General features: G+C 41.8%; 1 protein-coding gene across 1 annotated transcript; it reads left to right on the top strand.

Annotated features, from left to right (window-relative positions):
• On the top strand, positions 1-24933 carry C6H13orf42 (chromosome 6 C13orf42 homolog). The gene is made up of 4 exons (XM_066234896.1): positions 1-417; positions 21022-21169; positions 23566-23806; positions 24759-24933. Exons 1-4 carry the CDS (start codon positions 1-3, stop codon positions 24931-24933), a joined length of 981 nt encoding a protein of 326 aa, XP_066090993.1.
• Positions 24934-26331: the final 1398 nt, after the last annotated feature.

Raw genomic sequence — 26331 nt, 5'->3', positions numbered from 1 at the left:
ATGTTCAGAAAGCTCCACTCCCTCTTCAACGCCAGCCCGCAGAGGAAGGCGGAGGTGGCCGAGAGCGCCTACTACGACGGAGCGGGACCCACAGTGCGGCTGATCCGCAGCAGCTCCATGTACGTGGTTGGGGACCACGGGGAGAAATTCAGCGAGTCCCTAAAGAAATACAAAAGCACCAGCAGCATGGACACCAGCCTGTACTACCTGCAGCAGGAGGGCGACCGGGCGTGGATGTACTCCCGCACCCAGGACTGTCTGCAGTACCTGCAGGAGCTGCTGGCTCTGAGGAAGAAATACCTGAGCAGCCTCAACGACCTGAAGCCCAAGCGCGCCCAGGCCTTCTCGTCCACCTCGTCCAAATCCTCCAAGGGAGGAAAGAAGGCCCCTGGCCAGTCCGCATCCAAAGGAATAAAGGTAAGTGCCGCTGAGAAGTGCAATTGAGATGAGAGGTCTTCCAATGCCTGTTTGAAACCTGCCTCATCCATGCACAGCTCAGCGAATGTGCACACTCAGAGCGATGGCGCCGTTGTCCGCAGAAACTGCCCATCGCCATCTCCCAGCCTGGGAAGGGTGGCTGGTTCCCTGTTGGTTTCGCACGTGGAGGCAAGGGGAAGGCACAGTTCCTGGTGGCCCAGGCAGAGCCGCCCGGGGCAGGGTGTGGGCTGCGGTGCCAGGCAGCACTGCGCTGCATGGAGCACCTGTCACTTACCGCCCATTCCACGGATGAGATCGTGCTTGGATGGTGTTCGGTGACAGCAAACCCTTTCTCAGCAAACCATTGCTGTTATTTACATGGTTGCAATCACATCTAAAAATCCCAGCGAAGAGTGAAATATTCATACGAACAAGATGTTTCCAAATATCTATCTGCTTAGCCCCATGTGAACCAAATAACTGGAGGCTTCGCTCCCTCAGGACCCCGGCCCAGGTGTTTTGGGGACCTGTGCAGAGCCACAGAGAGAGTCTGTGTCTCCACGTGCACTGGAGCCTTCAAGCCCAGACAAACTGACTAACCAGGAAATGGGTGAAAGAAATAACTTGCATTTGTCTGGTCGTTTTTACCCACCACAGTGATTGTATACGGTTCCTTTAGTTGAGCATTTCAATGACACTGGAAGAGAAGAGGGTGGCGGCACCCTCTGTGCCACGGAAGAGCAAGCTGAGGCCCAGAGACCTGACTCCGACAGGGCCTCCAGTTCACTCAGTTCCTCATGTCTGTATTTTCTCATATATCTTTTTAATGCCTGAAGTTGGAGGCTGTTTTGTTTTCTATTTCCATTCACCGTTTTCCAGATGATGGGACTCTAAGGCCTGTCTCTCCCACATCCTGAATGTGTCCCTAGAGTGTCCCGCAGGCCATGTAAGCCCCATTAACGTTGAATGACTGATTGGCCCACTATCAAATCTCCAGGGGTTGGCCTCCTCCAACTGGTTTCAACTGTCTGCATTTTATCTCAAGTGGGGGCAGTTTAAATAATCAATTTCTCTCCCACAGTACATTAAGTCAGGGTCCATACAAAGACCCTATTTTTAGGTCCTGATACTGGACCTGCACCAGCTAGCTGTAGATTTGTGGGCCAGTCACTGCTCTTTCGGGGCCACTTCCAATGACAGAGAGGTTGCAGTGGCTTCTGGACTCCCTTCCAGCTTGAGTATCCTGGGGTTCTAGGCTATGGTTAGAGCCCCTGTAAGCACTACCTTTTCCAGCAAAAAGGAGTCCTCTCTGTAGCACCAAGCTCCCTGCCTCCCTCCCTAGTTCGGCTATCTGAAGACAGAGAGAGGGTTAGAGGCAGACTGACAGCTCTGGCAGAGTAGGAATGGTGGGAAGGAGGCTCACAGACCCAGGGCAGTGTATGGACCTCCTCTGGAGATGCCTCTTATCATGGTGTCATCAGAAAAGAGGTTGAAAAGGGCTTCGAAGTCAGTCAGAATGAGGTCTGAAATTTAATCCAATACTTACAAACAAAAGCTGTGTGCCTTTGTCAAATCTCTCTGGGCTTTTATTTCTGTAGTATATGAGTGGAAATATATAATCAGGCATTTGAAACCTGTGTAAGCATGTTAACCAGTGTCACCCCAATAAATTCAATATAAAAAATCTACCTCATGAGAAGGAAGCAAAGCCCTGCCTGTGATAGGACCCGGAGCACACAAGGTAGTCCAGTGTTCACTGACTGAACTGGGACGTGCAGCCTGCAGCCTTCAGACAGCGGCTCCCCGTCATCGCTGCTGAAGAGAGGGCTGTACACGGGCATACCTGAGAAACACTGGGGCAGGCTCTGTGTCCTTGCAAGGCCAGGCTGGCACAGTGCTTTGTGCCTGCCTGGCTCTCTGAGTACCGCAGGGACAGGGGACCAGGAGAGCTCCTTCCTTCTGCATTGATAGAAAATGATGTTCAAGGTTTGGGGCGCACACATTTTTTTCTTGACCCCCTGCTATGTGCCCAATTGTGTCTCTCCCAAATCATATGTTTATGTAATACCTGCTACCTCAGAAGGTGACTTTATTTGGAGAAAGGGTGATTACAGATGTTATTAGTTAGGGTGATTGCAAATGACTAGGATGGGCCCCTAAACCAACATCACTGGTGTCAGAAGAAGGGAAAGTTGGGACCCATGCATGCACAAGCCATGGAACTATCAGAAGCTGGGAGAGGGCCTGGGACAGCCTTCCTTAGCACTGTCAACAAGAGCATGCCCCTGCTGACACCCTGATCTCAGACTCCTGGCCTCCAGAACTATGAGAGAAGAAATTTCTGTTGGTCTAAGCTGCCCAGTTGGTGGTACTTTGTAATAGCAGCCCTAGGCAATGAATACACTTCTCTATAGAATCAGCCTTTTTTTTTTTCTTCTCAAATGTTAGTCTAAACTCATCTCTAACTCTATTGTGGTTGTGAACATGTCCATCTCCCTTGGTGGATTGCAGTGAGCTTGGTGAGCTTGATGGAGCTGAAACTGTCTTTGTCATTTTCCTAGCCCCCTCTATCCTACAGAGCCTAGTGCTGAGTACTTATTTGGCACTTATGGATGCTTCACAGACTTAAGAGTCTGTTGTTTTCATGCAAGCTCTCCCTCCCTCCTCACAAATATTAGCCACGGAACCTAAGTTCTCCTCTCTGTCTCTTATTTTGGGGGAATGATAATGGCTTTTAAACTGTTTTGTTTAAAACTATCAGTAAGAAATAGATTTTAGATGTTTACCCAAACAAATGTTTCACGAAATAGATTTATTCCTATTCTCTGTTTGGTATTCTGATGTTTATTTTTAAATGTTGGTCATGACACACTAAATTGATTTTACAAGCCACCACTGGGTCAGACCCATAGTTTCTCACAGCTCCCAGGAAGGCATTTTAATAGGTTCCACTGAAATGATAGTGTGCATCTAAGACATGATGCACCAGGGTACCAAATGGTATGTTATCTTAGCCCTCCGGAGATGCTGAGAGCCTGGAAGGGCACCTCCATGGACCGATAGAAGGAGGAATTGAGGTGAGCCTGGGATAGGTGTTGGAGTACCTCAGGGTCTCCCCATGGAGAGTCTTGGCCAGGCCTGTGACAATCTGTTCCTCTATCAGCATTATAGGTAATTACAAAAAATGAATGAAAAACATTTTTTGCAACATTTTAAAATCAAAACAAACGAAAATTTCCTATCTGTGGAATTGTGTGTCACTGTTGGGCATAAGCTGTGATTTGGGACTCATTTAGATTGACCAAATGATTCAGTTGGTTTGGATGAGACTCAGTTGGCTTGGATGACAAATGTTAGAATTTTCAGCACAGTGCAAAATTCATGTGGCAGAAGCATGGTGTATTTGAAATGGTCCTGTCCTGGAACATAGAGTTTCAGAACATACAGGGCAAGGCCATCCGACCCTCCTTCCCTGGGCACCTGGCTCGTTTCTGCCATCACAAAGGGACAGAGGAGACTCCTTTACACCAACCTCCCCTGTTTCTGTGCTGAAGCCCAGGCACAACTAGGAACAATCAGCATTTATTCCTGACTTCTAATCATCCTCCAAGCCCAATGTGTTGAGTATTAGCCCCACATTTCAGATGGAAAAACTGGGGCTCAGAGACAAGAAGTGATTTATGTAAGGCTGTACAGCTGATGAAGAGAGAACCAGGCTCTATTGTGCCAGAACTCACACTTTTGTTAATATATTGATGGTGCCTTTCAATTGCAAAACATAGTTTGAGCTTGTGTAGTATATCAGATGCAGGAGCATACACATCAGGATGAGGTGAGGCGATTGCCTCATCCTGCAAATGTGGGCCTGGGAGAGTCATCCCGCCCCACGTGGACTCTGTGCTCAGGTGCAGCTCCCACACGGGCTGCGTGGCCTGGGCTGTCTCTGTCCAGGAGAAACCTGGACCAGAAGTGTGGCGAGAAGGTATGCTCCAGGCTCTCTCCTCTCCACAACTCATCAGTTAAAATTCCCTCTATCTTGACACCTTCTCTTCACATGGCTAACTCTTATCCCCCTTTTACTCTTGGTCTCCTTAGCATTGAAATGTTGAGTTTGTACAGCCTATCTTTGCACTCATGGAAACAGCTGGGGAAGCAGCGTGAGCACTGCTGCACTGGGAGCTTGATAATGGATAGATAGTGTGTCTCCAAATGATCCCCACAGAAATACTTTCATACTTCCCAATTCATTCTACACAGTATCAGAGTGAGTCACACATCAGCAGAATAAAGTAGCAACGGAGGTTGGAAAATCAGGAGAAAAAAGAATCAACAGAAAACCAAAAGACTATGCAGATCATGCAGCCAATTTAGCTGCTATATGTGAGCTTCATATTTGGCTCTGTACTTCCTGGAAGCTACAATAAAAAGGGAGCTGGACTCGTTTCAAAATTCTACCTATCTGAGAGGAAGATATAACCATTGCTTAAGGAAAGCGTTATTTTCCTCAGCTTTAAATTTCAAAATTTCTCATATGAAAGAATACAGGGAACCAAATGTAATGTGGCTGGTAATTCTCTCAGTGACATTTTAGTAACATTTAATCAATACATATATCATTAGCTCATTCTTCATCCACCAACACATTTATTGAGCATATGTGTTAGGGATTATTCTAGATGCTGGTAAGCAAGTCGAAGTCCCTGTCCTCATGGGTGATCACTCTTGTGGGAGCACTAGGTAATGCACCAATACACAGATTTCTGATGGCATTGTCTGAGAGCCCCGGCTGTGACAACCAAGGGCACAGCATTGCACCGGGTCTTAGTGAGGACCTAGGGAAGGATGTGTACTTCTGCTGCTGCCTCTGGGTCCAGCGAAGAATTCACATGCTTGTGGCATGGATGGACCACATAGCCTTCCCAGATCTTTGTCAAAATCCTCTGACTATGTAGCTTATCCGATGAAAGAAAAAGGCCTGTAAAAAGTAAAAAGTTGTCCTATTGTTTCCTGCAATTTCCCTCCCTCATCCCAGCATTTCAGAAAGACACGACTGGAACCAGACTGGCCTTGGCCCCTCACCCTCTTGTTCCCATGGTAATTTCTTCTGGCTGCTGGGAGGGACTGTGGGCTGCCTCACTTTCCACTTCTCACTCCTCCTTGTGGGCATCGCTCCTCTCAGCTAGTCTGTCTTTTCTTTTTTAAATAGCAGCTTTAATTTACATGCCACGGAACTTACCCTTTAAAATATATGACGAGTGGTTTCTAGTATTTTCAGAGCTCTGCAACCATCAGATAGTGATCTGATTCCAGATGTTTTCATCACTCATTTTAGCATAGTTTGTGTATGTGTATGTTAAAATAATAAACATAATATAAAATTGACCATGATAAAAATAGCACTTCATAGCTCCTTAAATGAGCACTTTTCAGTGTCTCCAGATTATGGGCAACAAAGTTCATCACAGTTAATGAATTCTTAAGAAATTAAGTGCTTTTCTTTGAATGATTTTATATAAATTTCTTTTCAAGAACAATGTATACCTTTTCAGATTGTTGTCAGACAATAACCAGAGGTTACCACCACACTAGACTTTCATGAACTTTTCCAGATTATCATTTATATAAGCCCATAATAATTCATCCTAAAGACTATTAAACCTTAATATATTTTTGAGACCTTATGTATGTATATATAGTTAGAATTTTATGTAATATATTTATAGTACACTAGAAAATAGGTTCCTTAAGAGGTCATGGAAGCTCTAAAACTAATTCATTTAGAAATTAGGAGAATGCTTTCATAAAAGATTTGACAATTTTTAACTTTTTTAAAATATAAAGTAGTCTTTTAAGTAAAATACTTAAACTTTATTTTTGTATTCACTATTCAAATAATTTCAAAGTGTACAGTAGCATTAAGTACATACACAATAGTACAGCTAACCACTATCTATTTCCAGAACTTTTTTTTATCACCCCAAACAGAAAGTCTGTATCCATTAAACAGTATCTCTATACCTCCCTCCCCCATCCCTGGTGACCTCTATTCTGTTTTCTGTATCTATGAACTTGCCTATTCTAGGAGCCTCATATAAATGGAGTCATACTGTATTTGTCCTTCTGTGATTGGCCTTTTTTCACTTAGCATAATATTCTCAAGGTTCATCCATGTTATAGCGTGTGTCAGAATGCCCTTTCTTTGCATGGCTGATAGGTTTGGGTATTAGAGGGAGATGAAAACGAAATGTTTTAGATTATGCTCTGACTCGGACCAAATGCACATTGGCATCTGGGGTCCTTACTGAGGTCCTCATACTTTATTTAAGCCCAGGTGACTGGCAAACAGTCAACATTCTACTATGAGAACAAGGCTACACAGGCAAGAGCCTCAGGGAGCCAGGACGGGCCCAAGGAGGCAGTTGGGTTGGCTGCAGTGCCCCCTGGACAATTGCCCGGATGGTTTGGCCTGGACATTTTTTGAGGCCGGGGTTACCCATCACCTACCACACCAGAAGAAACTTCATTAATTCTCTTGTGAGTCCTCTGGTTCTGGGCAGCTTAGATTCCTGATTTGTCTGCCTGGATGAACTAATTTCAAAATGTTATCCCTTTCCTTGCACTACCCCCCCCAACCGACCCCCTGACTCAACTGAAAAAATTCACCTACCACAAGAATGATTTTAGAAGAACCAATGGGATTCTGGAGAATACCTGCCAAAAATGATTGATTTGTATTGAAAGTAGTTTTATCTTGACAATAGTCAGCTTTCAGAATCAATTTTCTATAGAGGCCACTTAATCTTGTTTCAGGAAATAAGACCATGTCAACAGCCAATAGAAGATCACTCTCCTCTATGACAGGAGAGCCTGAATTTAATTCATCTGAAATGATTCCAAATTATCTCTCTATAAATTGCACATGGGTAAGGAAGCAGGTTCTGGATCTGTTTTACACAGCTGAGAAATATTTTTCCAGATTCTTTGGGAGACTTTCTGCAAGCACATTTGATATTAAAATGCAGGCGTTCTGGGAGCATCAGTCATAGGGTGGCGGCGGGGTCTCTATCACGTGGCCTGTATCTGGTTTGCAGAGCTGAAAGGCAGTAAAAATTCAATATGAGCTGCAAAGAATATTCCATTATGCTTGGCAGAGCTCTCCACAAGATGACAGACAGTATAATAATGATTGATAACAGAGCATATAATTCCTGTAGCCCCTCTCAGGCTGCTAAATGGGTAATTATATTTTCCAATCTATCTTTCCGGCACACGCTGTTTGCAATGCTTCCTCCTCACTTTTTTCTCTCCATCATGTTCTGGTCACCTGGTTAACTTCTTACCTTTCTCAGGAGGAAGAGAAAGCCTTCCCCAGGAAGCCATTTCTCACATTCACAATCTAATCCAGTGGGTTTCCCTCCTCCAGCGTCCGACCGCCGTCTCAGCACTCAGCACCCAGCACTACTACTCCGCACATAGCGCTATCATAGTCTGTTCATTTGCCATTTCTGCTACTGACATTGAGTCTTATTTATTTTTTCATCACCAACCTCTAGCAAGGCTCCAGGCACATAGTAGATGTTCAATAAACCAATAATCTGAGAAACTCCAACTGTAATTGAAGAAAGAAACTTAAAAAGTGTGATGGAAGATCTAGAAAAATAATAGGTCTATGGTTTTTAGTGAGTGAAAAATTACTTTTTGTCTTTAATGGAGTAGAATACAGTTTGAGTATATTCATGTGGAATCAGATCCTAATAATTAAAACATCCAGTGTATAATGGATCAGAGCTCACCATCAAAAGGACACTTTTTTAGGTAAACATAATTTTTCTGATGATAAAGTTGTATTTTCTCATTAGGTGAAATTTGCAGAATATAGAAAAGTATACAGAGAAAATAAAAGTAACTTAGAACTCTATAGAGATAACCACTATAAATGTATAAAATATATTTAAGTGAATAATTTGATAAGCTTTGGCATATGACACAGCCCTGGAACCAGCACCACAAGCAGGATAATGAACACTTCCTAACCCCTAAAGCTTCCTTCCTTCCCCTTATAATCCTGCTTTCCCTCCCTCAACCTCCACCCCATCCCCAGGCAACCGAACCTACTTGTGTCACTAGAGATTACTTTGCATTTTCTAGACTTTTATGTAAGAGGAATCATAAGTTATGTGCTCTTTCTTGTTTCTGGCCTTTTCACTCAGCACTGCTATTCTGAGATTCATCTATGCTGTCGCATGTATCAGTAGTTCATTCCTTTTGCTTCTCCACTCACTGGTTGATGGACATTCAGGTTTCCAGTTTGGGGCTATTCCAAATAAGCTGCCAAGAAAATTTGTGTAAAATTTTTGTATTTTCATTCTTTTAAAAGAGAAATGGCTGGGTCATATGGCATGTGTGTGTTTAACTTTTTAAGGAACTGCCAGACTGTTTTTCAAATTGATTGTACCATTTTACACAGCTAAGGCAGTGTATGAGAATTCCAATCGCTTCACATCTGATATTGATCTGGTATGATCAGCTGCTTTAACCTTAGCCATTCCAGTGGGTATGTTAGTGGCATTTCCTTAATAACTAATGATGCTGAGCAGCTTGTCAGGTGCTTGTTATCCATGTATCTTTTGAACAGATACTTAACTCAAAAATGTATATTTTCTTTCAATCACTATTTTCTGTATTTTTGTATATATGTATATTAGGGTTGCCAGATAAAATAAAGATGAATATTTAAAATTGAATTTCAGACAGATTTTTTTTTTACTGTAAAAATGTCCATGCAATATTTTGGTATATATTTATACTAAAAATGTATTCATTGTTTATGTGAAATTGAAATTTAATTGCCATTTGATATTTTTATTTGCTAAATTTGGCAACCCTAATGTATGTATATGTATAAATTGACTACGTCTGGTTCATGCCATATACTAGATTTCCCCATATATAAGACGCACCCTTTTTCAAAAAATCTGGGGTCTAAAAACTGGGTGCGTCTTATATAGTGCTTGTAGATTTTTTTTACTTGCATTTCCCGCTTTTTTGTGCTTCTTTTTGCGCTCATTGTTGTAGATTTTTTAACTTGCATTTCCTGCTTTTTCAGGCTTGTTGTCTTTGCATTCATTGTTTTGCACTTGCTACCTATATATTACTGTAAGTTACATTTTGCCCCATTCTGCCCCGAAATGGCTCTGAAAATATTTTTGTACAGTGCTGAATTCAAGTTAAAAGTGATTCAGTTCACAAAGTGAATGGAAATAGTGCTGCTGAATGTAAGTGTGATCCTCCTCCAGCTGAAAAATCAATCCAAGACTGACTACAGGAAGAAGAAACCCTACTGAAAACACCACAGCAGAAGAAGGCCAGGAGAGGCAAGTCAGCAAAATGGCCTGATTTAGAGAGGGAATTGAAGATATGGATTGAAGAGCGAAGGGTAATTGGAATTCCTGTGTCCACAAAGATGGTTCAGCATGAGGCAAGAAGAATTGCTGATGAAAAAGAAGTTACTGATTTCAAAGAAGGACACAATTGGTGCTTCCGGTTCATGAAACAGAATGGACTAAGCATGCGTACATGCATCAGAATTGCCCAAAAGATGCCTAAAAGCTATAAGAAAAGGTCCTTGAAGTTCATCATTTTGTCATTCAATGTTGGAAGACACATCAGTTTGAGTTGGAACGGATTGCAAATATGGATGAAGTCCCCCTTCAATTTGATGTCCCAAGTAACAGAACTGTTGATAAGAAGGGGGTTGAAACTGTAACTGTGAAGACAAGCAGACATGAAAAGAGTCATTATACAGCTGTTCTAGCTTCTTGTGCTGATGGAACTAAGCTGCCTCTTATGCTGATTTTCAAATGCAAAACAATGCTAAAAGAAGACATTTCTTGAGGAGTGATTGTCCATGTTCATGAAAAGGGTTGGGTGGATCAAGATGGAATGAAGATCTGATTTGAGAACATGTGGAGAAGGGAACCAGATGGGCTCTTGTGCAAACTTGCCCTATGGTGCTTGATCAGTGCAGGGCACACATAACAAAAAACACAAAGAAGATTGCTGCAGAGCAAAAACAAAACTTGCCATCATACCTGGAGGCTTGACATCCCAGCTCCAACCACTTGATGTAAGCATTAACAAACCCTTCAAAGCTGCCATGAGAGATGAATAGAACCAATGGATGAAGTCTTCTGGGGACAATTTGACACCAGCAGAAAGAATGAAGAAACCAACTTTAGGAGAAGTTTGTACCTGGGTGAAAAAGTTTGCACATGGGATAATATCAAGATTGAGGTAATTGTCAACTCATTTAAGAAGTGTGGCATTTCAAATGCCATAGGTGGAACTGAAGATGAGGCAATATATGAAGATAGTGATTTGTCATCAGATACAGATGAGGACAAGATAATGGATGGGAATTTTGACATTGATGAGGAGTTGTATGAATTTTATGATTAATAAAACTTGAGTTCAATAACTTTATGTAATACATTTTTTTTCAAATTTTGGGCCTCATAATTAAGGTTCGTCTTATACATGGGGAAATACGGTACTTGTTACAATCTCTCTTTTTAGTTAATATTATATATTGTTGGTTCTTTCCCATCTCATTAACTAGTTTTTGAAAACTCAAGTTTTAATGGAAAATATGTAATAACTTAGAGTTTTTAAACAGTTGTTAAAAATTATAAACACATTCATCTTATTCTATATCTATAAGTCATTTTTAGCAGTGAATCTTAAAGAGTGATTAATGGGTCAAGAATTATAGGTCACTTATTTTAAAAGAGTTTTATTCATACTGCTTTCAGAAACATTTTATAATTTACTCTTTTATCAACAGCGAGTTAGAAAACCCTTCTTTTCTACATTTTTAAAAATTATAGTTATTGGGGTGACATTGGTTATTAAAATTATATAGGTTTCAAGTGTACAATTCTATAATACATCATCTGCATATTGCATTGTATGTTCACCACCCAAAGTCAAATTTTCTTGTTACCATATATTTGACACCCTTTACACTTTTTGACCTCCACACCCCCATTCCCTCTGGAAATCACCATACTGTTGTCTGAGTTTTTGTTTGTTTGTACTGTTCGTTCATTTGCAGCTTGCAGTTTTACATCCCACATATCAGTGATATCATATGGTTCTTGACTTTTCCATTGGACTTACATCTTTAGCATGATGTTCTCAGGGTCCATCCATTTGTCACAAATGAGAAGCTCTTCTTGTTGCTCTTTGTCACACCACGTATTATCATTAATTTAAAAGTTGATTGTTGTAACAGATGAACTGCATTATTTTATGTATATTTTTATTATTGCTCAAGCAAAGAATGATCCTTTTATTTTATCACTCCAATGTGGTATTTCTTATTTAATGGGTTGTTCATTTATGTCTTTATAAATTTTTTGGCTCTATTAAAGATTTATTATTTACTTATATGAAATGTTCTTATATTAATGATATCAATACATTATCTGCCATGTCTGTTAAAAATATTTTCTCTAAGTTGTCATGTATCTTTTAACTTTATTTGACATTATCTGTTTTAGAAATACTACTGATTTTTATGTAGTCAAATATTTCACTTTTCATCTTTGATAGTTCACTATTACGCTTATGCTTAGGAAGTTCTTCTGTGCCTCAAGGTCAGATGCATATGTTCCATTTTTCTCCATTTTTAATAGTTTCATGAGAAAACTCCAATTCTCCCATTAATCAACAATTTATTTTGACATGTAGTGAGAAGTGAGAATTCAAATTGAATTTTTCCCAAATAGCAAAGTTTTCCAATATTATTTATGAACAAATCCATCCTTTCTTTCATTGCATGTTAAACTTATTGGATGTGAAGATTTCAAAGATGTTAATTCAATTCTATCAGTTTGGCTTTTAACAGTTTGATAAATATGATAAAAATATTTTCACTCGGTGTTTTGTTAAAGTGAAATGGCCATTTAAATGATATTTAAGACGAGGAGTTACCAGGTGCTAGCTAAATAAATAAATAAATAATGACCTTAAGATTATAAAGCTGGGAGAAAAAGGACCAAATTTATGATCCTGTAAGTCTAGAACCTCTAATGCCAAAGATAGAAGACGTGCTTCCAAAATGATTATGATGTTTAGATATGATAGGTAATACCAAGGCTAAGTTGTGACAAACTTTCTTCTTTTTATCTTTTTGACGTGATTTTTTTAAGCTCTATTATTTGCTTCACTGATTTTTTTTCCCCTCAGTTCTGGCCAGTCTACCATTTAGCTTATCTATTGAAAATTTGTATGTGGCTATTTGTATATATGTTTTTAAATTTACATAGTTATATATTTTTTCCCATAATTATATCTTTTTCCAAGTTATTTCTCATATCTACACTTCTTGTTTCATAAACTCTCATTCTTTTTTCACAAACTCTTATTCAGTTATGGGAGTGCATTTCCTTAGGTGCTCTAATATGAAAGGGATTAGGTAAATATTTGTTGAATATCTATGGTGAGGATGGCAGAAGGCAAAGTGGATGAATTAGTCAGAGCTCTTAAGATTTATTCTTTTATTAAAAGCTTCTTTTAATGATATTAAATTCCTTGTAGAAAAATTTGCACTATTTTGCCTTTAATGTCACCCAGCTGAATGATACAAAGGAAAGTGATCTCTCCATTCTAGACTGACTCTACACTTGATCCTGGACATTTTATCTCAATTATATTGGCATTTAGATTTCCAGGTATTATTAGTTCAAGAGATTATTATCAGTATTCCATAAAGATAAGGAGTACAGAATTCTCAAAATTTGCCAAACTAAATCCAAGAGTAAACATTAGCAACATGCAAACTGGTTGGAGAATATAAACATTAGGTAATGGCATGTGTACAGCATACATTCATTCTCTCAACAAATAGTTATTATTCCATACCAGCCACCAAAATATAGGTGCTTGACATTCACAGATGAAAAGATAATCCATCTGCCCCCAAAGCAGCCCATACCACAGTCTAAAGCTGCAGTTGCAACACCATTACCTGGACCAGACTGGTGTGTTGAGTTTCCTTAGAGGAGAAAGAGGTAGAATTACAACCAAGAATGTTAGAATCGTGTATGTTGTACAACCTGTCTCATGCATGCAGGGGCTGGTGGTGAGCATTTATTAATAGACAATTTTTTCTATGAGTTGTATTTGCCAGAGCTATCTCAAACAAGAGTTTAAGGACACTGGTCTGCTGGGAGTTACGAGGGTATAGTACCATGTGCTGTGGTGACTGCTCGCACAGGCAGGATGTGAGCATGAGGAGAGGGGCCCACCACTGTTCGCTGCAATGAGTGAGTCGGCCCTCTGAAAAGGTGAGGAGGGTTGCCAAGGAGTGGTGAGAAAGAGGCTAGATGTTTAGTGGTGGTCCTCTTGGCTTTGAGTGGGCTTAGACTGCCCCCCCTACTACCCTAACCTTTAAAACAATATTGCTCTTTACAACTGGAAGTATATTTTGTAGAATCTAAATCTCATGCAAGCAAATACTGACAGATGCCAGAAGAAAGCGAGCAGGTGGAGAAGGCCAGGTGCCCAGAGGGCAGGTGTACCAGCAGGATGGCAGCTGATAGGAAATGCAGAAAAAGATCATAAACTGCCCTGGGCAGACTCAGAAACTAAAATTAGAAGTACAATGGGGTTTGGATTGGAAAAATGCAAAGGTTTCCATTGGGGCAAAGTAATCTGAGAGCCAGGCCTGGGGTGAAGGGGTAGGACGGGGAGGCTTGGAAAACGATAACCCTAATGCGGGTGGAGGTGAAATGTGAAAGGCAGACTGGGGCGGAGTCGCCACGCAATGCAGATGCTCACAGAAAGCGCCTCCTCCCCAGGTCTGCTGTAGAGCTGACGGCCTGGAACATGAGCCCCTGAAACTCGGGCCTGACCGGGTGCGGGAGGGTGCAGACTGCGTTACATGCATTACAGCGCTCAGGGCTAGAAAAAAGTCAAGTTTGAGAGGGAAGCAATCCCCTTTTATCTGGAGTTCTGAGTTCAGGGGAAAGGATTATTTTTCTCTCACCCAGGGCTGTTGATGACTGATGTCCCATTGTATACTACCACCTGTTTGTAAAGTAGATTTTCCAGTGGTATGAGCCCGAGCCCTGACCCTTGAGCCTCAGCTGATGTAGCCCATGTGCTAGTGGTCTCTGTGAGCATCGATCAAGAGAATGTCCTTGTAGAGGTGAGAGAGGCCCATGGAAGCTGTGGGAAGGCTGAAAAAGCTAGACTCAGCCACGGGTCCCTCCCCCATGCCCCTTCCCTACAGGGTGGTGGCTGTCACCTGCTGTGCATTAGAATCACTTGATTATCTGAAGTAGTTGGTCAGGGAAAGGGCCAGGTAGAGATATTCTTAACAGCCCCCCAGGAGATTCTGATGCCTGCCTGGAATGGGGCTGGACTGTCACAGAATTGCCCTGACAGGGTTGAGCGGGAGGCATCCCCTCTCCGCCTCTCAGGCCTGGCTCTTAGACTTGGCCAGAGGCTGGACTTTCATTTATAGGGAAGAAAGGCACGGCTAAGTAAGGAGGAGAGCAAATTGCTTACTCATTAACATTTATTTATGTCCCTACCTCATTGCATGAGGGGTTTGGGGAGATCTGATGAGGGTAATTGGGGTAAGGGGTGAGGAAAAGCCCTCCTTTATGATGAGACTTGCGGTTCATCCATAAATAATGTCACCAGAGTGTACCAATGTCTTGTTCTCCAGCCACATCAGTATCTAAAAGCTCTTAACAGAAACAAGTTTTATAATGCAATGTATGGAATGACTCAGTAGAAACCCTGGAAATGGGACCTAGAGAATGGGACTCTTCGTGTTGTCTAAGGGACTTGTCAGTGTCTCAGGAAGGCAGTCTCTGCTGAGCACAGCAAAAAGGGCAAGGTACAGTGAGGGATGTGATTCATTCTTTTTTTCTCAAAAAGAGCTTTATTGAGTTATAAGTTACATATAACATAATTCACCCATTTAAGTATACAATTCAATGTTTTTTAGTATATTCATGAGGTGAACACCCGTTACCACAATTTAATTTCAGACAGTTTTTTTCCCCCTTAATAAAAAAATCTCATGCCTATTAATAGTCAGTTTCTGTTTCCTTCTAACTCCCCAATGCTAGCCCTAAGCAATGACTAATCTACCTTTTGTATATGTATTTGCCCATTCTGAAAATTTCACATGAATGAAAACATACAGTATGTGGTCTTTTATGTCTGGCTTCTTTCACTTAACATGTTTTCAAGGTTTGTCATGTTGTAGCATGTGTCAGTACTTCATTCCTTTCTGTTGCCATATAACATTCCATCGTATGGATGTATCATATTTTGTCTATCCATTCAGCAGTTGACAAACATTTGGGTTGCTCTAGTTCTTTAGCTATTACAAATAATGCTGTTATAAGCATTAATATATCAATCTTTGTGTGGATGTCTGTTTTCGTTTCTCCTGGGTATATATACACTTAGGAGTGGAATTACTGGGTTATGTGGCAACTAACTCTACATTTGCCTTTTGAAGAATTGCCAAATTGTTTTTCAAAGTGTCTGCACCATTTTACATTTCCACCAGCAATGTATGAGGGTTCTAATTTCTTCAGTTTCACACAAACACAAATCATCTGTCTTTTTTTATTATAACTTTTCGGTAGATGTGAATAGTATTTTATTGTAGTTTTGATTTATATTTCTCTAATAATTAATGATTTTGAGCATCTTTTCATGTATTTATTGGTCATTATGCAATATCTTTTGTGAAGAAATGTCTATTCAAATTATTCACCCATGTTTAAAATTGGGTTGTCTTTTCACTATGGAGTCCTAAGAATTTTTTATTATAGGTACATTTCTCATTTCAGATATATGATTTGAAAATATTTTCTCCCATCTGTGGGCTGCTTTTTTATTTTTTAATTTTTATTTTTTTATTATTAATTTTAATGGGGTGACATTGATAAATCAGTGTACATATGTTCAGAGAAAACATCTCCAGGTTATTTTGACATTTGATTATGTTGCATACCCATTCCCCAAAGTCAAATTGTCTTCCATCACCTTCTATCTGGTTTTCTTTGTACTCCACCCCTATAACCACCACACTTTTGTCCATGTCTCTGAGTCTCATTTTTATGTCCCATCTATGTATGGAATCATACAGTTCTTAGTTTTTTCTGATTTACTTATTTTACTCAGTATAATGTTATCAAAGTCCATCCATGTTGTTGTAAATTATCCAATATCATCATTTCTTATGGCTGAGTAGTATTCCATAGTATATATGTACCAAAGCTTTTTAATCCACTTGTCCACTGATGGACACTTGGGCTGTTTCCAGATCTTCGCTATTGTGAACAATGCTGCCATAAACATGGGGGTGCATTTCTCCTTTTGGAACAGTGTCCTTGGGATATATTCCTAAAAGTGGGATGGCTGGGTCAAAAGGCAGTTCGATTTTTAATTTTTTGAGGAATCTTCATACTGTTTTTTACAGTGGCTGCACCAGTCTGCATTCCCACCAGCAGTGCAGGAGGGTTCCCTTTTCTCCACATTCTTGCCAGCACTTACTTATTCTGTGTTGTTTTATTGATGAACACCATTCTGACTGGTGTGAGGTGATATCTCATTGTGGTTTTAATTTGCATTTCTCTGATGATTAGTGATGTTGAGCATTGTTTCATATGCCTATTGGCCATCTGTATGTCCTCTTTGGAGAAGTGTCTATTCATTTCTTTTGCCCATTTTTTGATTGGATTGTTTGTCTTCCTGGTGTTGAGTTTTACAAGTTGTTGGGGTGTGATTCTTGAGTCCTAAAGCTTGAAAACAATCAGCATGTTTGAATATTTGGAGTGACTAATGAGTGTGCAGCTGAAAGAGACTCTCTCCACCAGTTTTGATGGACAGAGTTCAGTGGTTAAAGTGGTGGTGTTTATGCTAGTGGTTTGTGTAAAGCCAGTAACTACAGCTGCCATTAAAGCCGCCTGGCCAACACAGGTTCAGGTTTGATTCGGACAGATGGTAAAGAATTAACAGAGCTGAAAACTGGTGATTCTTCTTCTTCTTTTTTTTTTTTAATCCTAGCTCGCACCTGGCGAGTGAGAATATATACACAGTGGAAAACACTTCCTTTTCCATTCAGGGCTCCCAAAGCCACTGACTTATCTGAGTTTTCCTAGAATCAAAGGCTTCCACTTTACCAGTCTTATTCACCTCTGTTCCCCATCTCCTTCTCCTTCATGAACTGGCCTCTCCTTCCCTCATTCTGCCATTTTGGCTGCCTCGTCCACATGGCCTCCCTGCCCTGCTCCAGCATGGGTTGTTCCTTTCCACAAAAACGTGATCACTCTTCCTAAAATGGCCTCCTAGCGTTTTGTTTTAAAACCTTTTGGCACGAAAGCCCTCTCCAACACATATTAGCATAACCACACCTCTTCCCAAGCATGAAGGCAATTAATATTATTACCTACCAGTGGTCAGCAAACTCATTAGTCAACAGAGTCAAATATCAACAGTACAACGATTGAAATTTCTTTTGAGAGCCAAATTTTTTAAACTTAAACTATATAGGTAGGTACTTTCCTTATCGAGGTAGTGCCCGCACATGGTATTTTGTGGAAGAGCCACACTTAAGGGGCCAGAGAGCCGCATGTGACTCATGAGCCGCAGTCTGCTGACCAGGGATCTAGGCGATGACCATCCACATGGGCAGCACCATTTTTAACAAAGTGAGCATAATATATCTTATCTGCCCAACAGTTTGTTTCTTTAATTTGTAAATATTATTCTTGGAGGATAATACTTGAGGAGGTTCGGGAGATTCATAAGAGGTTACGGCAAAGGACTCATGTTAATGTAACTAATGGTAGTGTGCTCACTATTTTCCAGCCCTTTGATCATTAACACACCAAAGACTCTCTTCTAAACCCTTCTAACTGAAAGCAACTGCTTTGGGCTGCTCTTAACTGATTGCTAAAGTCTACTTCCTGGAGCTGTTAAGGAATGAGTGGCTTGCATCTGATGTAGGGTGGCCCAAATAAAAAAGGATGTGATGCCCACATGCAAGACATAGTCTTTTGCAGTAAGCCGAACACTGATGGCCATTGCTACTGGAGAATTAAGACACATACTCTCCATGAGGAGATGAATTCTGAGATGCAAAAACCTATGGACCTGGCATTCCTCTTAAATAGTATTCATACTTTCTTTGGGGCTCAGTCCAGATTGGTAGCTTTTTTCCCTGTTTGTTTCTCTCTCTTCCACTTCACAAAAAGAAATCTCTAAAATGGTATGTCTGAGAATTGAATTAGGAGAAGGTGATCTTCCTGGAGAAGAGGATATCTCAGTCAAGTTTCTTTCTTTCTTTCTTTCTTTCTTTCTTTCTTTTTTTCTTTCTTTCTTTCTTTCTTTCTTTCTCCTTCCTTCCTTTCTTTTTTTTTTTTACATTCAGTTTTATTTTAATTAATTTCAGGTGTACAGCATAGTGGTAAGACAGTCATATGCTTTACAGAATGTTCCTCCCAATAGTTCTGTTACCAACTGGCACCATAGGTAGTTATTACCATATTATTGACTGTATTCTCTATGCTGTACTTTACACCCCTGTAACTATTTGTAACTGTCAGTCTGGACCTCTCAGTCCCTTCCCCTTTCTCCCCCAGTCCCCAACCCTTCTCATCTCTGGCAGCCATCAGTCTGTTCTCTGTATTTATGTGTCTGTTTCTGTTTTGTTTGTTTATTTATATTTTTCTTTAGATTTTACATATGAGTGAAATCATATGGTACTTGTCTTTCTCTGATTGATTTATTTTAATTTGCATAAATACTGTCTGGGTCCATCTATGTTCTCATAAATGGTAAGGTTTTATTCTTTTTATGGCCAAATAGTATTCCATTGTATATATGTACCAAGCTTTTTTATTCACTCACCTATTGATGGGCACTTGGGCTGTTTCCATATCTTGGCTATTGTAAATAATGCTGCAATGAACCTAGGGGTGTGCGTGTTCTTTCAAATTAGTGGATTTCTTTGGATAAATACCCAGAAGTGGAATTGCTGAGTTGTATCAGCCAAGTCCTGATAGATGAATAGGAGTCAGCCAGATGAGACATCCAAGGCAGTGGGGCCAGAAAGAAAGGACACAGGGAAGATAAAAGAATATTGACTTGCCTATATTTATGAGCTCCCCTGTTACCTGACTATAAGGAGAATGCATGGTGGCCTGGATTGCTGTGCTCATATAGACTTTCAACCAATCCTTTATTAGTCCTGCGTCCTACTCCCCACCTTAGTGTGTCTGGTGTTGTCAAGTCCGGAGTATTTTTAGTTTCTAAGATATAAAACGTTTCTTTCCTCAGCAGCTCTTCCCACCCATGAGGCTCTGAGAGGACAATCCCTCTGCTCTGTTACACCAATTACCCTTCTGCTGCTGCTGTCCAACTGACAGAGCTTTTTGGAAATCCATCTTTCACTGATAGCCTCTCTTGCTCTTTTTATCCTTGGGTTTCTACTTTCTGCACTCTTTGCTTTCATTTTAGTAGGCCTTTTGAAGGGGGAAGGATAACCACATTTGAATAGTTTCCAACCTTTAACAAAAAAGATTCAGATGTATGTTGTGGTTCTTTAATATTTTCTGTAAAACAAACAAACAAACACAACAAACACTTGATCCAAAAATTTTTCTAATAGTACAATATACATACATTTCACCAAAATGTTGTACATTCATTTCCTAATGTGCCAGTCTGTAATAAAATCATATTTATTTTTAATACTATCCTACTTTCAAAACGCCCACCTAAAATAAAAGAATTCTACTCCTTTGCATATGCTCAGAATAGCCCAGCTTAACACATATTGTCCCTTCTGAATTCTCTTATTTCTTGAGTTCCTCAGAGAACTTTTTATTAGTTCATGCATTGATTCTGTGCCTCTCATGGTGAGTTCTCCACTGAGGTCTACCATGATGTCAGTCACTTGTGGCTCTTGGTGGGCTCCTGTGTAGATGATAAGGGGAATGAATCAGGGCAGAGGCCAGAACCTAGCTGGGCACTCAGTAGATTTCTATTAACTATACACAATAGTTTATTACTTATTACATTTTTCAAACAATCATACTACTTTCTCTTCAATTTATTCCATGACTTGAGTGTAAGTTTTCCCGGTTTAGGCACTGACAACTTTTAGGGAGTCCTTCTAACATACCTTGTGTTTCTTTCCTCCTGTGAGGAACAGTTTAATTGCCTATTTGGGTGTTTATCAGCAGGGAACAAAAAAGGGCAAAGAAATACTAAGTATTTTGCCTAATGGTCAACAACCATCCTTGACTAAGAGAGAGGCAGATCTTTTTATCCTTTCTCTTGAGATAATTGGTAATCCACTGACCCATAGCAATGTAGACGTGGAGTATCTATTTTCCTTACACAGAGCACTTACCCAAATTTACCTTTTAAACTCTGCAGATCTAGAACTTCGCATACATTTAGTTTCAGCAACATTTCATTTTTTTGGCAGTCACGGCTGACTGGTGTGAGGGCGCTATCAGGTTGGCTCAGGCCTCTCTCTCTGCTCCCCTTTACCCGTAACAGAAAGCAACCCCCAAGAAATACTCGCAGTTCAGCGCGGATGTGGCCGAAGCCATGGCCTTCTTTGACTCCATCATCGCAGAGCTGGATACAGAGAAACGGCCGCGGGCTGCTGAGCTGGAACCCCCGAATGAAGACGTGGACTTCGATGGTGAGTGCCATGCCTGGGGGCACAAGGTGGGGGCGTTGCGGTCTCTGGAGCGCACTTAGAAATGAGGTCTCGGGAATCCCACCTCCCGATTACAGGGAAACTCACCTCTGTGCGCCAGAGCCTGGACCTGAGCTTGCTCTTCTGTTGGGCGTTCCCTGCTTGAGTTGTCTCTGCTGCCACTGCCTCAGCCTGCCCCGTCAACCCATATTTGGATAAAACTTCTTTCCTGACGTCCATTGCCCCCGCTGAGACAGGGTGAAACTCTTGTAAGACTCCAAGAGGCAAAACTATAGAGAAATGATTGAAAGAAGACATTAGATGGGGAGGTGTTAAATGGGCACAGAGTTTCAGTTTTACAGAATGAGAGTTGCGGAGATCTGTCACTTAATGCAAATATACTCAGCACTACTAAACTGTCCATTTAAACATGGTTAAGGTGGTAAATTTTATGTGATTTGTATTTTACTACAACTTTGAAAAAAAGAAGAAAAAAGGACAAACTATATATTTTTTTCTTAATTTATTATTACTTTTTTTAAGTGAGAGGAAGGGAGACAGATTCCTGCATGCGCCCTCGACTGGGATCCACCCCTCAACACCCTTCTGGAGCTGCTGCTCGAATCAACCAAGCCCTGGTCACTTCTCATGTGTGCCCTGACTGGAGATCGAACACAGGATGCTGGGCCAATGCTCTATCCACTGAGCCGATCAGCCAGGGCCACGAACTGTATTTTAAAATATAGCTTCTTACCAGACCTGAGCAGCTTGCCCCTGTTGCAAGGCGTCACCCATTTTGTCATCCCTCTGCACTGCTTCCCCCAGCATTCCCTCTGTGGCCTTCATGAGTCACCACTCTGGGAGGATGTGCAGGGCAAGAGAGGACCAGGGTGGTTGCCCAGGCCCAGCATGGATAGCCAGAGAGGGCGTGAGGTGAGGGCTGGGGGCAGTGGTTTTCTCCTTGTCTGGGTGTGTCGTGACTCTCCTGAAGGAGGGAAAAGAATTCAGCCATGTTTGTGAGTAGAGGTGAGTAGAGGCCAATTTTAAATTCCATTACTCAACTGTCAGTTTTCTTCATCTTTGACTTGCCCCTCTTGATGTAATTAATGGTGATTTTATTCAGAGCTGACTGAGGTAACAGCTTTTGGTACCAATATTAAATAGTTCTTGAGTATTTTATCTAATGATCAGAAGATTATATTCTTGTTGTTTGTTGTTTTCTGGCCCCGATTGCCCTTACTCTTCGAGACTTCTCTTCTCACTGGGTTCTGCAGAATTGCGGAATGTCACGGGTTACTCCTGCTCTCCGAGCCTGCAGGGCGGCTGCCTGTGCTCCTCTCCACCCAAACCCTCAGTCCCCGGCAGAGCAGCCCCCTCCCTAGGACCTGAGCCCAGTGATGCAGGGCACTGGTGAGAGGACAGCAAAATCCACTGAGGATGCAAGTGTCATCTTCTGTCATCTTCACAGTTATAACTGTTTGCAAATGACATTATGGTTTTCCTCTGATTGCAATAGTATCATATGGCCATTGTAAATCAAAGGAACCAAACGACACCAAAACCTGAAGGAAAAAGTAAAGAACATGATCTGTAATACTGCCATCCAGGGAATAATAGTCACTGTCAACATTTTTAATTAATTAATTTATTTTGTATATTTCTGAAGTGAGAAGCAGGGAGGCAGCAAGATAGACTCCCGCATGAGCCTGACCGGTATCCACTTGGCATGCCCACCAGGGGGCAATGCTCTACCCATCTGGGGTGTTGCTTCATTGCAGCCAGAGCCATTCTAGTGCCTGAGGAGTAGGCCATGGAGCCATCTTCAGTGCCCGGGCCAACTTTGCTCCAATGAAGCCTTGGCTGTGGGAAGGGAGAAGAGAGATAAGAAGATAGGAGAGAGGGAAGGGTGGAGAAGCAGATGGGCGCTTCTCCTGTGTGCCCTGGCCAGGAATCGAACCCAGGACATCCACATGCTGGGCCAATGCTCTACCACTGAGCCAACCGGCCAGGGCCACTCTCAACATTTTGATGTATGTCTTTTCAAAAAGGTTTAAAAACAGATACACAGATTCACTTAAAATTTTAAAAACAAAAAAAGGATCTCTTTGCTATTTTGTCATCTTCTCGCCTAAAAATTTACAGTACATCGTGTGCATCTTTCCAAGTAAGTAAATATAGGCCTGTGTTCTTACTTTTAATTGACACAACTTCCCGCTGTATTCCTGGACCATGATTGCAGTCACACAGTCCCTTTGCTTGGCTCTCCAGTCCTGTCTAGGAATTTGGTGCTGTGTATATGCATTTGTTGTAAGTTCTCAGCCATGTCCACTATCTCCATTGGTTTCTGCTCCTCCTGATGGTGAGTTCTCCTTTCTGGGGCCCCTGCTTCTCTTTTCCAGTGGCCACGAGCTCCCGGGAGCACAGCCTGCACTCCAACTGGATCCTGCGGGTGCCACGCCGGCACTTTGAGGACAGAGCGGTGCACACCGTACACACGACAGACGGCCAGTTTCGAAGGAGCATGGAGCGCAGAACCATTGGCACTCAGAGGAGACTTGAGAGGCACCCCATTTACTTGCCCAAGGCTGTGGAAGGGGCATTCAGCACCTTGAAATTTAAGCCCAAAGCCTGCAAAAAAGAGTAAGTGCTTGGGTCACACAGTATCACCAAGATGTCTCATGTCCCTCAGATTCTTGAGATGGCTTTTAAGATGCCTTGAGTCCCTATCTCACAAGCCAAAAATTATTGCTGTGTATTCTGGATACAGAGTCTTAGTCAAAATAATTATTTTTATATTATATACACTCGTCTCATTCACTGCTGTCATCACTCTTGTCGCTTTGGCTTCAAACTCCCTTTCCTTCTCTCTGGCCCACTTGGTCCTAATGCCTTGTGCCACTTTCTCGCCTTGTTTCCCCTAAGTGCTGCAGGCATGCTGTGTGCTAAAAACTCTAAGGAACAGTTTGGGGTTGAGGAGGACATAGCACCAATTAAGAACCAGCATCAGACCTATTAGAATGCCCTTGCCTTGGGAAGGCTCAGATAACTTCTTGCTGGCTGGACCCTTCTTGCCATCTTGCCACCATTTCCTGGCCCCTCTCTCTCTCCAGATCCTTCTTTCCCAAGACAGGTGACCATCTCTAGCCCCAAATTCTGCGACCTCCTCATTCAGAAAAGTACGTGCTCTCTTGCCTTGGTCAACCCAGGCCACCCAGGGGATTCTCCCCGTCTACAACAGAAAGGCCCAGGTAGGCTTATCCTCCTGTTTCTCTTTGTTTCTCCAAGAGATAAATACAACGCTGATGGATCCAGGGTTTTCTAAATGGCATTTTCCTCCCATAGTAATGAACCATGTGCTGGACATGTTAAAACAGTGCCCCAGACCCATCACCTACCCTTCTCCTTCAAGCCCAGCTCGAGGTCCAGCTGAGGTCCATCCATAATCCCCATGATAACACTGCGTTGTCCTCCACAAGGCCCAGCACTGGGGGAGTATCTAGTGGTCTCCAGCAGAGGGGTAAATCAGAGCAGCCTTTCTCTGTGCAGCTGGCCATGCCAAGCTTAACCCCTCCACTGCCTTCCTCCTTTCCAGCCTGGGGAGCTCCAGACGGATCCTCTTCAACTTCTCCAGAGAAGACATGGAGTGGGATGCGGAGCTCTTTGCGCTGGAGCCACCGGCGTCTCCCGGGGAGGACTACTTCGAGACAGAAAATCCCAAAGGGCAGTGGCTGCTTCGAGAGCGACTGTGGGAACGAACAGTGCCCTGAGTCCCTCAGCCCTTCAGCCTGGCTCAGGCTTCGGTCCCAGAAAAGGTGTCTGCTTTCAGCACAGAATGAGGTTATTGGTAGTTAAAAATGGGAACCTCAACAAAGTCAAGTCCATGAGCACACAGCTGGTGCCCAGATCGTGCCAATCATACCCACATCTCCCAGGACTCGCCTTTGGAGACTTTGGGAGCTGGGCTTCCTCTGCACAGGCACGTTAGCAGGTGGTAACAGCCTGACTGGTCTTGAATAGCAGAAGGAAGGGAAGGCCTTGAGTGTGAGTGCGCAGGCTCACTGCCTGGCCTCTCCTGGCCTGTTCCTAGCTCTCCATGCATCTGGCCAACGGGCTGCTAGCATCATGCTTTGTACAGGAAACAAACTCGCCCAAGGATTTCTGGGCCAAAGTTTTCAAAGAGGAAGTTCCTCTCTCTATGGGGCTCAGAAACACTCTGGATATGTACTGAGGTTGCATTTTTTTTTGGGGGGGGGTGCAGAATGCAGTTCAAGAAGCAGCTCCTCTCACCCTAACACTTCACAGTGTTCTAGAAACTTCTGCTGGATTAGGCTAAAGATAAGCCCAGTTCTGTGGCAGTGGAATGGGAGAAGGAATGTGTTGGACACTGTCTTAGGGCTATGCTGTTTCCCCCAGACCCAAAACTCAGCTCAAGTTCTCATACGCAGTTCGCTGGGAAAGGAGAGAGATGAAGTGGTGCTTTATCTTTCTAATTCTCACACAGACAATTCTTACAGCTACCTAGGTTATGATAGATTATGTCTCTCTCTCTTTCCTTAATTAAAAGGGCACTCAGAATCATTAAGTTCTTTTGGACTAGAAAATATTTCTGTGTTTCAGTAACTATTTGAATCAGAGTTACATTTTTAATGTATTCTTTTTATTTCTCATATTCTTTTTACATTTTTGTTTATACTTATGCCTGCCCAGGTTTGAGAGCCACTGGTTTGGAGACTACACAGCACTTTGTCCATCCTCACCTATTTTTTTTAACAGATTAAAAAATTTTATTGAATTTATTGGGGTGACATTGGTTAATAAAACTTTATAGGTTTCAGGTGTACAGTTCTATAATACATCCTCTGTGTATTGTATTGTGTGTTCACCACCCCAAGGCAAGCCTTCTTTCATCACCATTTATCTCCCATTTACTCTCTTCCTCCTCCCCACCCCCTTTCCCTCTGGAAATTGCCATACTGTTCTCTGTGTCTATGAGTTTGTTTGTTTGTTGCTTAATCCCTTCACCTTCTCACCCAGCCCCAAAGTCCCCTCACCTCTGACAGTTGTCAGTCTATTCTCTGTATTTATGAGTCTGTTTCTATTTTGTTTGTTAGTTTATTTTGTTCATTAGATTCCACATATAAGTGAAATCATTTGGTATTTGTCTT

This window comes from Saccopteryx bilineata, chromosome 6 (genome assembly GCF_036850765.1).
Source record: "Saccopteryx bilineata isolate mSacBil1 chromosome 6, mSacBil1_pri_phased_curated, whole genome shotgun sequence".
Lineage (NCBI taxonomy): Eukaryota > Metazoa > Chordata > Mammalia > Chiroptera > Emballonuridae > Saccopteryx > Saccopteryx bilineata.
Note: the sequence above shows the minus strand (reverse complement) of the source record. Positions and strands in the feature narration are given on the sequence as shown.

Bases quoted from the DNA above. Each gene is read 5' to 3' on its own strand.
- C6H13orf42 (XM_066234896.1), top strand. From the start codon at position 1: ATGTTCAGAAAGCTCCACTCCCTCTTCAACGCCAGCCCGCAGAGGAAG. The intron at 418-21,021 runs GTAAGTGCCGCT...TACCCGTAACAG, and splicing joins CCGCATCCAAAGGAATAAAG to AAAGCAACCCCCAAGAAATA. The intron at 23,807-24,758 runs GTAAGTGCTTGG...CCTCCTTTCCAG, and splicing joins CCCAAAGCCTGCAAAAAAGA to CCTGGGGAGCTCCAGACGGA.